The sequence below is a fragment of the Cavia porcellus genome, unplaced genomic scaffold (assembly GCF_034190915.1).
Source record: "Cavia porcellus strain 051 isolate PalLab524CR breed Dunkin Hartley unplaced genomic scaffold, mCavPor4.1 scaffold_29, whole genome shotgun sequence".
In the NCBI taxonomy this organism is placed as follows: Eukaryota; Metazoa; Chordata; class Mammalia; order Rodentia; family Caviidae; genus Cavia; species Cavia porcellus.
This window is the reverse complement of record NW_026947512.1, coordinates 21,840,267-21,857,315: the sequence shown is the minus strand read 5'-3', so window position 1 is coordinate 21,857,315 and position 17,049 is coordinate 21,840,267. Positions and strand designations below refer to the sequence as shown.

Genomic DNA, 17,049 nt, shown 5'->3' with positions numbered 1-17,049 from the left:
CCAGCATTCATTCATGATAAGAACCTTATAGAAAATTGGAATAGGTGGTCTTTACCTCACTATGATAAAAGCCATCTATGATAAACCAACAGCTTTTAAATGGCCAAAAACTGAATGCCTTTACCTTAAAATCAGGCACAAGACAAGGCTGTCCATTATCACCGCTCCTATTCAACATAGTACTGAAAATACTAGCCGGAGCAATTAGATAAGAGAGAGAAATAAAAGGGGTAAAGATATGAAAAGAGGAAGTAAAATTATCATTATTTGCAGATGATATGATACTCTACATAGAAGACCTTCAAAACTCCATTAAAAGTCTCCTAGCTATAATAAATAAATTCAGCAATGTAGCTGGATACAAAATCAATACTCAAAAATTAATAGCATTCCTATACATTAACAACAAAATCACTGAGAGAAAAATACGAGAAGCTACACCCTTCACATTAGCATCCAAAAAAAAAATGAATTACTTAGGAATTAACCTCAAGAAAAAAGTAAAAGATCTATACAGGGAAAATTATAATACCCTGAAAAAAATCAAAGAGGATCTCAGAAAATGAAAAGACCTCCCTTGTTCATGGATAGGAAGAATAAATATTGTGAAAATGACCATTCTCCCAAAACTGTTATACAGGTTCAATGTAATCCGAATGAAAATACCATCAACATACTTCATAGATCTAGAGAAATCACTCCTAAAATTCATCTGGAAGCAGAAGAGACCTAGAATAGCAAAGATATATTTATTTATTTATTTATTTATTTATTTATTTATTTATTTGGTCCTGGGGATCAAACGCACAACTGTGTGCTTGCCAAGCAGGCACTTATACCACTGAGCTAAGTCCCCAGCCCAGCAAAGACAATTTTAAGCAGCAAAGGTAAGGCAGGAAGCATCACATCCCTAACTTGAAGTTATACTACAAAGTGACTGTAATAAAATTAACATGGCACTGAAATAAAAACAGATCTGGAGATTAATGGAATAGATTAGAAGATAAACCACAACTACAAATACACTCAACCACCTTATCTTTGATAAAGGGGCCAAACATGTTCACTGGAAGAATGACAGTCTCTTTAATAAATGGTGCTGGACAAACTGGCTCTCTATATGCTGAAAACTAAAACTAGACCCATGCCTATCACCATGTACTAAACTAAAATCTAAATGGATCAAAGATCTGAATATTAAAACAGAAACACTAAATTTGTTGGAAGACAAATTGGATAAAAATCTTGAAAACATAGGGGTAGGTAGACAATTCATGAACAGGAATCAGACCGCATGGCAAATACTTCCCAGAATCAATAACTGAGATCATATCTCATTAAAAAAGTTTCTGCATGTCAGAAGAAATCTCCACCATAATGAAAACTGGGGAACAAATCTTAGTGAATTGTCCCTCAGACAAAGGACTTCTGTCTAAAACATATAAAGAATTTTTAAAAACCCCTGAAATTCAAAGATCCAATCCAAAAATGGGCATCTGAGATAAATACACAGTTCTCAGATGAAGAAATACAAATGGCAAATAAATACATGAAAAAATGTTCATCATCATTACTCAGTAGAGAAGTGCAAATTAAAATCACACTGAGATTCCATCTCACCCCAGAAAGAATGGCTAGGATCAAGAAAACTACCAACAACAAGTGCTGGAGAGGCCGTGGGGAAAAAGGAACTCTCCTGCACTGTTGGTGGGTGTGTAAACTGGTGCAACCATTGTGGAGTCAGTCTGGAGATTTCTCAGAAAGCTGGGATTGGAAGTCCCATTTGTTCCAGCTATTCCACTTCTAGGCATATTCCCAGAAGAACTGAAAACATCATACTACAGTGATATATGTGCACCCATGTTTATAAAACAACCAAAGTGTCCAACAACTGAGAAATGGATTAAAAAGATGTGATATTTTTATACAGTGGAGTACTACTCAGCTATAAAGAATGATCTCATTGAGATATTTATAAATAAATGGATGAAACTTGAGATCATACTCATAAGTGAAATAAATCAGACTCACATGTATAAATACTGTATAATAGTCTCCCTAGTGTAAGAAATGGTAAGAGTACAAAAATGTCTATGGTAATCATGATTCCCCATTACATTGCTTTGAAGCCTTATAATGTTTACATTCATTAGTTGGAATGGTTTTATCCTGGGTTGTTTGATTTTATTATCAGCGATGGTATGAACAGCTATTTTGAAGAAAACAAGACATAATAGCCATGCTGATTTAATATCATCTTGTTTTGAAGTCCTACCGTACTTTTGTTCTGTTTCCATTGGTTCTATCATGTAGTATCTTACTGGATTTTATCATGTGTGGTAGCATAAACAAATTTTTAATGGAAATGATATAATATAGTAACTATGGACAGTATGTTATTTGGTTCTGAATACCCTGTAATTCTTTAATTCTCTTTAATGGTTTTTTGCTATTTTGTTACGTTTGATGCTACTATGTATGAAGATATGATCAACTATTTCAAGGAAAGAAACATTATGGTAGCTACTGTTATTTCAGGTTGTCATGTGGTGAAATACTGTGTTGTTTAAATTGTTCTGTTCTGATATGCTTTGTTATGTCCTCTTTTATCTTAATCTCTTTAAAATAAAAACATTATTCTGTAGTGCCTAAAATATGTTTCTGTGAATATATTAGTGGACCAATACATGCTTATTAAATTGTGAAAGGACTGAAGTAGAATTTGCATAACTTTTCTTTCCCTGTTAAATATTTCTTAATGAGTATTTCTACCAATATATATTTATTCAGAAATATTTGATAGAATTCCTAGTGTTACTAAAGTACTCACTGTCCCAGAAATAGTTTGATCTATAGAAAAGGTAAATGAGAGTTTAATCCAAAAGACAAGCAGTAGCCTTTGCCATTTGTCAGTTATGTGATTTTGACTAAATTACTCACTGTGTGAACTTCAATTTCTTAAAATATGTATGTTTAGGGGGGTAATGGTACCCACATTGTTTATTCATATTCTTGCCTCAGACTCGGGGTATAGTTTTTTGTGATAGTACTTTGAAAATAAAAAGTAATCCAATGTAAGTCATCAAAATTATCAGCTTATTCCTTTTTTAGGATCAAGTATTTATGTGGCTTTAGATCTTAGCTAGTATTTTAATGTTTCTTCAGTGATTTAGTTTCCTCTAAGTGCAAAAGTTTTCATGTAGATGGCCATTGAAAAAGTTTTGTGGACATATCATTTAGGAGGATTCATGTAAATTTTGATGTATATTTTATTTTTCTGTTTTTTACCCACAGAATGCTACTTAATAAACTTCAGGGTGGCAGTGGAAACTTTTTTTATGAGAATTATTTTTATAACTTCTGGGGGCTTGCTTTCATCCCTATAATTTCACATGCAATAAGTCCATTTGGAAACCTGGGCATCAGGGATGGTAGGTAAATTTTAAGGGCCACAATGCCTTCCTTGTGGGATTTAGAAAGTGCCATACTATCCACTGGAAGTGAAAGTGTAGGGTTAGGAATGCTAATATGAAACAAATCTTGTTGACATTGCATTTATCAATAACTCTCTTAGAGAAACTTCCTTAAGTTATCATTAAAGACTAAGGGAGTTGGAAATTAACTACCTGTGGTGGATTAACTAATGATCAACTTGTAACACTCAACTGAACTGAGTCAGCATGGTGCTGGGTGTGGAAGGCCCACCTGAGGATTGGTGCCAACTGCATAAAAGCAGAACTGGAGGGGAAGATGGTGTGCTATTGGTTCTTTTGAAGAAGCTTGGCTGGTTTTCCTGATGTGAACTCAGCTGTTCTCATCATGAGAGGAGTTTGAGTCCTCACTATTGCTCAAGTTGGCTGGGTTTCACTTTGGGGGAGCTCTGGTCCTCAACCTTGAGCGTTGCTTCCTGGCACCAGCGCAGATCTCCCAGCCTGCTGGGACAGACCTCCTAGCTTCCCCCACTAATTCTGGGCCTTCCCTGTGCAGATCCGTGATACAGACTTGCATGAGACAGTGTCATAGGCTCTAGGCCTATAATTGGACTTGTGTAGACTTTGCCATAGGTCTTCAGCTGTACTCACAAAGGGCATTGCTGTGGAATCCCAGGCCCTCAACTGGATTCTTTGGGTTTCTAGTGTGTGGACAGATCTCCTGCACTTTTGCATTTGACTCTTTGGGTGAATATTATAGAACAATTCTATAAATTGTGTGTCCTATATTAAATCTATTCCCTTGTCAACCATGACTATAATATCAGTACTGTCTTAGTTACTTTTTACTTGTTGCTGAGACAAAATACCTAAAGCTCAAAGTTGGGAAAGGAAAGGTTTATTTCTTACAGTTTTTGGAGGTTTCAGTCCACACTCAGTTGGCTCCAAAGCAGGCGGGCATGGCTGGGCTGCAGTTCATGGTGGCTGCAAACAACAAGGCCGAAACCGGCAAAAGAGCAAGACACATCTCCTTCCTGCCATTACATTACATCCTGGCTCCACCCCTATGTCGGTATAGCACTGACACCATCAATCCAAGCACTAGACAGTGAACCAATCACAAATGCATAATGCAAGCACATGAGACCTGGGGGCCACAGACATAAACCATGACATATTTAAATCTCCAGATAGGCCCTGCTCCACAGTGAACTTCAAATGTACAAGTATAAACTGGTATTAGATTGAGAGATAATATTTCTCCTGGGTCTTGTCACACAGGTACTTCATTAATCACGGAGCAAGTGTGTGTATGGTGAACAGTGAAGGTGAGGTCCCCTCTGACCTTGCAGAAGAGCCAGCTATGCGGGATCTTCTTCTGGAGCAAGTGAAGAAGCAAGGTAACCTGGGAAATCTGTAGGGCTAAGGGAGACTCTCATTCTCCCCCTTAGAGCACACAGTCTGTTCACTGTGGAGATCTTCTGATTATCTTAGGACAGGAAAGGTTTAGACCTGTGTGCACAGCATTATCAGTTCCCAACGTCATGTATCCTTTTAATAACTCACACAGGAATACACCAAATGCCATTCTGAGATCATATAGCCAAGCAATAGTTAGGGTGACTTGATGAGAGGTGCCCATATTTCTTACTGTGTGCACATTATGTTGAATTTTACACATTGCAGGGTCCAAAGAAAAAATGGGATACAGCATGGCTATATTCATTAATTCATTTTGTGACTTCATATCTTTTTTTAAAGAAAACTAAAAGTAGTGCTTATATAAATATGTATTGTAACCTCTGAAGTGATCTTTTATCTGTACTAACCATGAAAATTATTGTGATAGTTTGTTGAAAAGTGGAATTTAGAAGAATATACTCTAAAAATGCTTATTCTTACTTTGTAGTTTCAGAAGAATTCATTTCAGGGAGTAGAATGGGATTCTCTAACTGGAGGCCCCTGGGTTCTTTTAATCTAAGAAAAGAACAGGGAAGATAGGTCTTTGGAACTAACACAGAACTCTGGACATGAGATGCAGTGATTTGGTGGGGAGGGCACTGCTAAACAAGGTTACCCACAATTTGTAGCATATGTCAGTTTTAACTCCAGTGGCCTTTCTTAATATGATTTTTTGGTATACTCAGAGCGATGTGTTTACATATTGTCCAAAGCTGCTTTTGTGTTACTACAGCAGAGTTGGGTATTTCTGATAGATGAGATGACATGAAAATACTTAGTAGCGGGCCCTTTATAGAAAGCACATGGAGCTTACCTTAAAATAATGTCAACAGCTGTTGTTTTTGCTGCCTCTGTATATAGTTTTTTTGGGCTTTATTGAACTGGACACTTTTGTGCTTGGTTTATCCTTTTGTCTCATGTAGTTTCATCTCCTGAGATGTGTTTTGCAGGTTAAAAATCATATTTTTAACTAGTTTTTAAAAATGATCTTGGTCTGAGAACCTACTTTTTCTGTTTTGCTGACTGACTCTTCAGTTAAGGCACATGCTGTACTGGAGCAGTTGTTCCTATATGTGCCTAACTTTGTAGCACAGTTAACTCTTCAGTGTGTAGAGTTCTGATCTGTTTTATTGGAGGCTTCTTCATCCCATTCATTCCCCAGATCAGACATATAATTCATAGGTAATTCGCAGATTCTCATTTAAAAGCTGGGAGGGCACAGATCAAATACTGATAAAGACTGCTAATGGATATGTATACTCTTTGAATGGGTATGCACTGTGTTTGGGACATTTCACTATTTTTTTTGTCTTTTTTTTGAGACAGGATCTCGCTATGCAGTTCAGGCTGGCCTTGAGCTCACTTTGTAGCCCAGGCTGGTCTCAAACTCGAAACGATCTTCCCATCTCAGCCTCCCGAGTGTTGGGATTATAGGCGTGAGCCACCATTTCCAGCTCTATTTCACTATCTATAAAGAAGACTGCCCCTACTTTAGCTTTCTTCACTGGCCTAGATATTGGAAAGTTATTGGCTAAAGGGAGGAACCCTCAGAGTCCCTCCATGCTTTTGGGGGGGTTGTGAGTGGTCCCAGTATGAGATTTTGTCCAGGGCCTTCTACTCTACCACTGAGCTACATTTTCAGCCCTTTTTTATAATTTTACTTTAGACAGGATCTTCCCACGTTGCCCAGACTGGCCTTAAACTTGCATTCTTCTTGCCTCAGCCTCCCAAGTAGCTGGACATTATAGGCATGCACCACCATGTCTGGCTTCTATAATGCTTTTGAGGGAAACAGAATTCATATCCCTTTGAAAGCAGACTGATTAAGTTGTGAATCAATCACCCACTCACTTTACTGAATATATGCAACTTTCAGGTCAGTGTATTTACCTACATGTTGAAAAAAAAGTTGCAGAGATAGTTTGTTTTTTAAACTATATCACATCTGAAATCAAGATTTTGGATACCCTCATTGTATGATATAGAGACTGGAAAAGAAAAACCAAGGACGTAGGATGTGGAGGCCGTTATCTCCATTTTGGCTAAACTTGGCCCTATTTCCATGTATTGATATGTACAGAGCTGGCTAGGATTTTTCTTTATCCCCCACAGTTGGCTTTAAACAATATAAATCAGTCTAGCTGGGGTGTTGATGTATAGTCTTTGAAGCAAGGAAGCCCTGTAGCTCCCAAGAAGTGTATGGGATCTAGGCTATAGGAAGAACTATTCTTCATATTGTCAGCTAGGAATGAGCCTCAAGAAAGAGGCCTGACATTTCAGGGCATAGAAAGTTGCACATCAGAGCTGAAGCACTGACCCCAAAACATCGTATATACTGCCTCAAATTGTGTTATGCAAATTACTCATTCTACATATCTGCCTCTCTGTATATTGCAGATGTGATTTCAGGCCTCTTACCTAGCCCAGTTCACAGCTCTCAGGAACTTTTCTGCCACTCTCACAGTCGCTCATTCTGAGCCACTCCCCTCTTCATGAATTAATAAAACCTAGGTTTGGCCCTGGGTTGAGGTCTTTGTTCCAGTTAGTCATCACCCTAGCTCGACTTAGGACCCCCTTGTCTTCCAACAACTACAAATATGCCTTAGTGTCTTTATTCTCATTCTGGGTTGCATTGGAAGTGGTAGATTGGAATTTACTCAGTAGAATTTGAGCAACTTCCTTATGGGATTATAAATGTAAACTTCTTACATGCTAATGAGGTCTGGGAAGGGCTTTTACTACAAAGAACCCAGAGTTCTAATGGCATGTGTAATCACTGATGTGTTTTGTGGCCTTGAGCAAGGCACCAACTTTTCCATGTTTATTTTCTCACCTGGCAAATGAGAATCATAGTATCTATTATATTTATCTCAAAGCACTGTTGGGAAACTAAAATTATTTAACCTGTAAAAACTTTGTTTAACTATATTATACAGTAAAATATTTCCTCCCTTGAATTTTTATGTTCTATTGGAAACAGTTTTAGGTTTGTTCCCTTCGTGAGTCTGCATCACATATTTAGCTTATAATTTAACCCTGCTAAGACCAATAATGTACATACAAATGCCATTGCTTTTCTAAATTTGATAATGGCCAACTTGTTACTTGTGGTTATATTTATGATGTGTTTTGAATCTAAGGAAATACCCTGTGAGGCTTATGTGGAACTTTAATAATGTTGGCTGTCTGGTGTCTGGCTTCTGTAGGAGTTGATCTAGAGCAGTCAAGAAAGGAAGAAGAGCAGCATATGTTACAGGATGCCCGCCAGTGGCTCAACAGTGGGAAAATAGAAGATGTGAGGCAGGCTTGCTCGGGGGCCACAGCCCTCCATGTGGCTGCTGCCAAGGGCTACTCTGAAGTCCTCAGGTATTGTCCATTTACATGAAGCAATTCTGGTTTTGTGGGAGAAGAAGAGATGAGTTTTGGAAGCAGAGGGTGAATTAGACCTTTCCCTATGATGTGTTGCCTTTTTCCTTGGTTTCTTCTCTGATCACGCAGGCCTTTTTTTTTCCCCTCACATATTACTGAGGGTTTTTTCCTCACATATTGCTCCACAAATAGTCTGCCTTCATCCTACTATCCCTGTAGCTTCTCTCTGACATATATTATGTGAAACAGACTTGAGGTATAATGGGTTTGAAGTGACCTGTCAAGACTTGTTTCCACTCTAAATTGGTCATTAATTCTCCAACCTCTTCTTGTGACCTATAATATAGGATAGACTTGTGATCGCTTTTTTTTTTTTTTGTACCAGAGATTAAACTGCTATGAAAAATAAAACTCTGGTAACCTAGTCTTATGATTCTATCTCTATTGAAACTGTTAAAACAGATAAAAAAGATATTTCCCCTTATGAGTTTTGAGAAACCTAAGATCATAATCTACAGTGAAGTATAAAAGATTTCATTATTTTTCATGCTTGCCAGGCAGACACTTATGCCACTGAGCTAAATCCCCAGCCCCCATTTTGTCCTTTTTAACACAGGTAATTTTTTGGCTCATTAGATCAATTCTACATGGAATAACATAGTCAAACTTACATGAGGGATTTGGACTCTAATACTTTTATCTATTCTTTTTTTCCCTTGCTTCTACACATGCTTTGTGTCACTCTTGTTGCTTAATGTTGACAGGCTTCATTAAACATATTGGTTGCTAAAGACATTGTAAGTGTACTTGCTGCTGGAGTCCTTTATTTTCCATCTAATTTGGGATTTCTAGTAGATGTAGCAGTGTATTGAGCTCCACTTTTGCCTGAACTTGACATTCCCACTTTGTACAATTCTTAAAAGGTGTCTGGAGACCCACGTTAAAAAGCCTCCAGCAGCCCGTACAATTTGGAGCTTTCAGAACCATATCTTTCCTCTTGCATAACATGGGTACAACTTAGAGTATGGCTTTATAGTTAGCAAGAATACTCTGAAGACAACATTTGCAAACTTGCAGGTTTGAGATTCTACCCTAATCATATAATGTCTTAGATTAATCAGAACACTAAAATACCCTGACGATTTAAGTCTTTTCATATGTTAATGTTTCCCTTAATTGGAAAATACAAATCATATCCTATGATGGGGCTGTGTGCTTTGGCTAGTTGAATTAGCCTTTGGTTAATCCCAGGTATACAGCTGTCCATATAGTCCCATTTTATGGTAAATCATGAACATATGTAGGGTGCACCATATTGTGCGACCTTTTGGAAGGGATTGGTAACAATGATGTATGATTGGTGCTCAAATTAATAATTATGGAGCTGCACATATGCCTTATGTGGCAGGACTAAGTCTCAAATATCAGTTGGGCCATTTGGCAGCTTATTTGGCAAGAAAGAAACTGTAAAATCAAGGAGATAAGTATATTATTTGGGGTTTTCTTCTTAGACTTTTAATTCAGGCTGGCTATGAACTCAATGTTCAGGATCATGATGGCTGGACTCCCCTCCATGCTGCTGCGCACTGGGGATTGAAGGAGGCTTGCTCCATCCTGGCAGAAGCACTCTGTGACATGGATGTCTGCAACAAACTGGTTAGTGAGCTTGCACTTCTAGTGTGAGACTGTGGCCTAGTCTATAGAACAGCAGGCCTACAGTCTCTGTGCAATGACAGGTGACTGCTGTGGGGAAATACACATCATTGGTAGCTATGTTATTGCCTTCCACCAGCTTGCTCCCACCTCTGCTATTAACAGAAAGATATGTTTGCTATGAAAAATAAAACTCTGGTAACCTAGTCTTATGATTCTATCTCTATTGAAACTGTTAAAACAGATAAAAAAGATATTTCCCCTTATGAGTTTTGAGAAACCTAAGATCATAATCTACAGTGAAGTATAAAAGATTTCATTATTTTTCAATTCAAAGTTTTTAACAGCTGAATTTTATTCAGATTAAGTCATTAAAATGTTGTAATAACAAAGATTCTTGAGTTTTAAAGATCACTTCAAGCAATTTAGAAGCCCTTAAAATCTTATCCCTATGTCTCTTGATTTTCCAGGAATCCAGAGACTTGATCTTTTAATTAGTAGATGTTCTTATCTGTTTACATCTATCCTGAACCTAATTTTTATTCTTAGGGCCCTTAATCATGCTAATGTTTCCTGAAACAGATTACCTCCCTATCTCCCTTCTCTCGCTTAAAGGAGATGAGTCCTGTAACTTAATCTTTAGTGTGCATCTGCCCTGGATCTCCCTCTTAGGTTTTAGGGTCCTTTATTGAATTTATTATTATAGCTAAGACCATTTTAGAACTGGGTATGATGGTGAATGTAATCTCAGCTACTTGGGAGGTTAGGGCAGTAGAGGCTGAAGTTTGAGACCAGCCTAGACAGTTTAGCAAGACTCTGTCCTCACCACAAGGACTGGACAGTATATAATATAGCTCAGTGAAAGTTCTTGCTTACTATGCACAGAGCCCTTGGTTTCATTCCCAACACCCCTCACACAAATTAGAATAGGTACAAGTAAAGGTTCCCCTTGATGATTTCCTAGGAGGCAATAAGCAATAAGCTTGTGATGGCAATTTTTTCAGTACTGTTTTACACGATATAAAAGTACATTTTAAGGGCTTGTTGTTTCTAATTAGTGAAGCAGCTACAGGTAGAGCTTCTAATCTGAAATCCGAAATGCTCCAGAATTTGAAATTTTTAAGTGTGGACATAATGTCTTCAGTGGAAAAGTCCACACTATGAGAACAAAAATATTTTAAATATTGTATGAAGCAGCCTTCAGTCTATTTGGGATAAAGTGTAAATAAAATACAAATGAATTTTCAGTTTAGACTTGGGTCCTATTGTTCAGATATTTCATATCTATGTAAAAAAATCCAAAACATTTCTGGTCCCCAGCATTTTGGATGAGGGGTATGCAGCCTGTATCACTAGAATCACAGGTAGAAGTAAATATTGAGGAGTCCCTGATAAAGTCACGCGATCACTACTTCCATCAGTTTTCTATCAGTCATGGTGTCCCCTTTCTCTGCCAGGGCCAGACACCATTTGATGTGGCTGATGAGAGTCTCGTGGAACACTTGGAGATGCTTCAGAAGAAGCAGAATGTGGTGAGTCTCTGGTTGATACTTTAAAGCTTTTCCAGAAGTTTGCATTCCATACTGGGTTTCTTAGACACTTGCTTTAGTTATGTTTACTGAGAGCTGAACTAGATATATCTTTATTCCAGAGATATTAGTTATTTCATTCAGAAACTTTTACCAATCTGTTAGAAGGAAGCAACCTAGAGACTGTATTATTAAAGTTTGCATATTATAAGCTAGCCTTCAAGCAGCTTACTAACAGAAACTAGTAATAAGCCTTAAGTTCTAGAAAATGAATATGTTCAAATCGAAACTTTTTCTAATTAGGAAGTACCAGAATAACAAACACTATAGCTTTCTTCTTTTTTTTTATTGACCAAAAGGATATTTTTACTTAAAGTATTTTCATTACAAAGAGTAATAAATGTCTTTCTTAGAAAATCCACTATTAAAACCACTATTAAAACTCATTCCAGATTTGTAAATCATCCAGAATTATGTCCTCTTCTCCCTCCGCCTCACTTGAAATCTCTTATGTCTTGTTGCATGTGCTGTTTTGCTTAGTGTTTTGTAGGAGACCTGTGTAAGTGTGTTGGCCATGTACAGACTATAGAGTGGAAAACAACCTCTCAATGCATAGATGAAAAGCAAATAAGTTTTCTTATTTTCTACCCATAAAAAGGTGAATTATTTGAACAAGGAGAATAAAATTCAACTGCAGGATAAAAAATCGTTGGCTTTCCTTTGTTTTTTCCTTTCCGTGTTCTGTGGCACAAGATATATTAACTTAAGTTTGGAAAAATATGGGATATAAGGCAGTTCTGAATCAGGATGATAAAGCTCATGATGGGAGAATCTACCATCTGTACCCTTGGATGTGTATAGCATTATGTCTGGGTAGTAAGGCAAAGATTCTTGGTACTTCTAAACTCAATGGGAAAGTGGTATACATAAAGCTGAGACAAAAACTAGCTTATTTTGTTTTCTTTATTAAACAATCAGAAGTTACTGAAAGCTGAGACTTTCCAAATGCAGTATTATAGCAGTAGTTTTATATAGCAGCAGCAACTTCCCTAACTTAAGATACATACTTTATATAGTTTTTTTGTTTGTGCTTTTTTTTTTTATCGGTACCAGGGATCGAACTCACAACCATGTGCTTGCAAAACAGGCACTTATGCCGCTGAGCTAAATCACCAGCCCCATTTTTGCTTTTTGAACAATTTTATTTTGAAATAATTTTTAGGATCATATAGAAGTTACAAAAATAGTAGAGTTCCTATATATTATTTGCCTAGTATAGTTACATTTTTAACATGAATAACACCTTTACTAAATGACATTTTTACACTAATAGAAATGATATTTATCCTTGTCTCCTGCATAAGTTTAGGCTCCAGGGAAATAAATATGTTTTGTCTAGAGCATGCGCCTGAATATGATTGTTTTCTCTAAGGACTTATTTCCCATTTGATACATATTTTCTTTAGAAGTGTTTCCATCTTGTTCCAAATATGAATCATAACAAATTCTTTCTAAATTTCTGTTGGCTTTGTACCCTCCAGAAGCTACGAATTTCTGCAAGATTCAGCTTGGGGTATTTGAACCAGGCAGTTTTCTCAATGCTCTAGCACTTGACTTTTCTCTTCTACCTTGGAATAAGGAGTTTTCTTCTGGTATTTTATTCCAGGGAGTGTCAACTAATGTGATTCTCTTTTCCTCGATTTCTTCTGCCTCTCTTCGCTGTTGGTCCTGTCTTTTTTGAAATGACAGCACCATATTGTTTCTTCTCAATACTGCTGACCTCTCACCATAGTCAACTTCTTTCCTTTTTCTGTTTTCTCAATTTCTAGCTTCGAAGTGAAAAGGAAACACGGAATAAACTTATTGAATCAGACCTAAACAGCAAGTTGCAGAGTGGACTCTTTAAGAAGTAAGATGTTTAGGCCTGAGGGCTGGATGAGTTTGGCTATAAGGGGAATGGAGGTGGGCGTGACATACTTCAGAATTTATAACATGTAGAAACTGTGACTTTAGCCAGATGATCTTCAAACATGTGGGAATGTTTGTGAGCAAGGAGATGGCGTTGATATGGGAGGAAAAAACACTAAAGATGCATGAATATGATTTAAAATTAGAAATTAATTGAGAGTGTATGTATGCAGTGTTTTTCTGTTCTGCCATGGTGGTTCTTAGTCTCTTCTGCTTCCTTTATTATCCTGTATATTCCATAAGCTTAGGAACTATGTTTATTTTATTTACTTTAAATCAGTGTCTAGCATGTTTGCTGGCATGTAACAAGTACTCAGTAAATATTTGTTGAATGATTTTCAAAAATATGTATCTGCTCCCATCATCGGACCAATTTATAGTTTTCTTTGTGCGTTGAACAGGCTCTATCTCCTTCAGTCATATTCTGGACGTGTGTGTACATGTCCTGTGTGTGTGTCAGAGGGAGGCACTAAGGATTACACTTAGGGCCTTCACACTGAGCCACATCCTCAGTGATTTTATTTTTTATTTTGAAACTGGCTAAGTCTGACTCAGTTGCTAAATTTCCAGGCTGGCCTCAAACTCACAATTCTCCTGCCTCAGCATTTCAATTGGATGGGGTTACTGTGATGGATTACAAAGTCCATCTTCAGTCATACCCTGAAGTCAATAGTAAACCTTAATCTGAAAAAAAAAGTGTGCAGAATAACATAGTGATGTTAAAAAGGATTTGAATGTTCCTGCTATTGCTTCTGCATACAGCTTTATGGATTCGTTCCCTATATTATAGCTGATTGTCATTGATCAAAGTGGTTTGTCACTTGTGACTTGCATTCAAATTGTATCTTTAATTTAGCAAAGAGAAGATGCTATATGAGGACGACACACTCAAATTCCAAGAACTAGAAGAAGAAAACAAAGAATCTAGTAGCTCCAGTTCAGAGGAAGAAGGTGAAGATGAAGCTTCTGAGTCAGAAACTGAGAAGGAGGCAGGTAATACAAAGATGTTCACAGCCGAGATCCTCCATTTTCACTGTTTGTTAGAGAGCTAGCCTGGCCTCGGAGTACACCTAAAAGAGCTCAACAGTCAGTTTTCAGGAATAAGTTATCAAATTGCTAATTGGTTATAAAATCTGCGAGCTATGTTAGAGTATATCTATGAGTTCCTGGGCAGCCATATGATAAGATGCACAGGAAATTCTTGAGATGGAGAGTCAAGTGTCCTGGCTTGGACTGGTAGATGGCATAGTGATTAAATTTCAAAAGGTCAACATGCTGAGAAGCAGAGATCCATGTGAAGTTACTTTTGGTCAAAAACCTGTAACAAATTGGCAAAAATTGGCGTAGAGTTCTTGGGTTAGGCTGGTTCCCTAAAATCTATTTTTTTCTTTTCTTTTCTTTTTCCTTCTGCACTTTTTACTCACTCACTCACTCATGTAAAGTTCCTTCAGTTCTGGAGTAGGAGGTTAAGGAAGGAACAAGATCATACTAACTTCTAATACTGTTAGCAATAGCATATATAGTTGTTCCTCTGAATCCATGGGATGTTAGTTTCAAGACTCGCCACAGATACCAAAGTCATTAGATGCTCAAGTCCTTAGGTAAAATGGCCTAGTATTTGTATTTAACTTATGTACATACTCCTGTATACTTTAAATCATGTCTAGGTTACTTGTACTAACTAATGTAAAGTAATGTAAATACCATGTAAATAGCTGTCAGATTGATTGTTTAGGCAATAATGAAATTTAAAAATATCTGTACATGTTCTGTACTAATGCAATTTTTTACAACTATTTTCAATCCATAGTTACTTGAATCCATGGATATGAAATCCATAAAGGACTAGCTACACATCAGTTGGAACTTCTTAAGTTTACTATTTAACAAGATGGGTTAGTCTGTGAGACTAACAGTGAGATTGAAGCACTGAACACTGACCTTGATTAGACCAATAAGCTGTAAAATAGCCCATAGGTTTTGACATAGTTAAATGAACACTGAGAAATATATACCACGTTACTTGATAGATTTTCAGCTGTAACAGAATGTTTCTCATAGATGCATGGAAGGTAATGATAAGCTAAGGTTTTAAGCACACATGCCCTATATTGGCTGGCAAGTTATCCCTTCAGATTTACATCAGTAACAAGAGAAATGTTTCCAGGTAGATCAAGTTAGAGGAGAAGGGCTGCATATTCAGTTTATAATAGAGTCTGTTTTTTTCTGAACTCTGTCATAGTTGGCCTACTCATAATGAAGATACTTAACTCACTCTTGCCTGAACTCCAGTTTCTGATGAGGTTTGACTTTGCTGACATAGTTTCTCTCCATCATGGGAGAATGCTACTATCCTTCATGGCTCTAGCTGAGGCTAATTTTTGTGGAATTCTGAGTTTATTGTACATCCAGGTCTTAACACAATGCCTGGCATATGAAAGTTATTCACATTCATTAAATGTTTTTTGTTGTTGCTTCTATCTAATAGGGCAATAGAAAGGTATCTGTGTATAAAATACATGTTGTGTGAATGAGATAAATGCTATCAATGGTATTTATGGACATGAAAGATTATGCCTAGTTCAGGGAATTGTAACAAAACTTTATCTGTATAGCACTTTTCATTTTGCAAATGCACTTAAATGTTTTTATTTAACCTTCACAACACTCTCTGGGGTATTTGTCATTATCACTTCTTTTAGAATGGGTAATTGATTCTATAGAAGGTTAGATGAATTATATTTCATAGTCAACCTGAGGGGTGCTGAGATCCAGACTTTGATCTGGAACTCCTTGAAACTGTAAGGTACCAATGGAGACTGTCTGTGTAAGAGGTGAAAGGTAAAACTGTGGAGAAGGATGAGATTGTCAGAGGTTGTAGAGAAAAGAGAAATAATGAAGAATCTCGGGCATACTGTGTCTAGGAAGTAAAGTGGAATCAGAATAGGTGGTAAAGAAGATGTGATCAGACAGGTTGAAAAAAACCAGGATATACATTTCTGCCTCAGAAGCCAGGCCAGTCGTAGGAAGGGAGAGCTCAAGGATGACTCGGCAATTAGGAAGTTATTTGTAATCCTAGAGAGCAGTTTCAGTAGCCTGGTGTGGGCAGAAGCCAGATGGTTTCAGTAAGCTTCTCTACTCATTTCTGTAGTTCTCTGCCAACTGAAATTTTATTCATGTCCCAAAACCCAGATCAAGTCAGCGTCTCTTAGGAAGCCTCTTCTTATGGATGCATGGAGGTTTTTTCCCCTCCTCTGTTTCCTCTAGGTATATTTGAAACTATTTTATATGCTGCTTAGTATTTGAATAATTTATTTTTTCTCATTCCCCACTGGCAAGTTGTAGAAGCATATGAATGTATTGTGTGTCTTGCTCTTCATTCTGTGTGCCATAGTCCTAGCAGAGTGCCCCTATATGGTAGGTGCTCAGTAAATAAATTGGAAAAGTGCAAGGAAGCGAGTTATACCTAAACCTTTCCAGATGTTGCCTGTCACGTATCTTTGTACTAAACAAATATTTGTAAGATATTTATTTATAGCATTTTTAAAGAGCCACAGATAAAATTTCATAAAATGGATAATTTTCCTATTTCTTATGTACAGATCTTGTAGTGAAGAATATGAATTATATTTTGAGGT

The 17,049-nt window shown here is 37.1% G+C and overlaps 1 protein-coding gene across 12 annotated transcripts in view; it reads left to right on the top strand.

Annotated features, from left to right (window-relative positions):
* Ppp1r12b (protein phosphatase 1 regulatory subunit 12B) overlaps positions 1 to 17,049 on the top strand; it is a 235,775-nt gene that overhangs the window by 72,136 nt on the left and 146,590 nt on the right. For all 12 annotated transcript variants that reach the window (XR_010044527.1, XM_063240119.1, XM_003474831.4 and 9 more), the window contains 6 exons: positions 4,713 to 4,831; positions 8,099 to 8,258; positions 9,773 to 9,917; positions 11,372 to 11,446; positions 13,273 to 13,352; positions 14,268 to 14,404. Coding sequence is in view for 11 of the 12 variants with exons in the window: in XM_063240119.1 (XP_063096189.1) it covers positions 4,713 to 4,831; positions 8,099 to 8,258; positions 9,773 to 9,917; positions 11,372 to 11,446; positions 13,273 to 13,352; positions 14,268 to 14,404 (716 nt within the window). In the remaining variant the exon portion in view is untranslated. The remainder of the gene's footprint in view (positions 1 to 4,712; positions 4,832 to 8,098; positions 8,259 to 9,772; positions 9,918 to 11,371; positions 11,447 to 13,272; positions 13,353 to 14,267; positions 14,405 to 17,049) is intronic.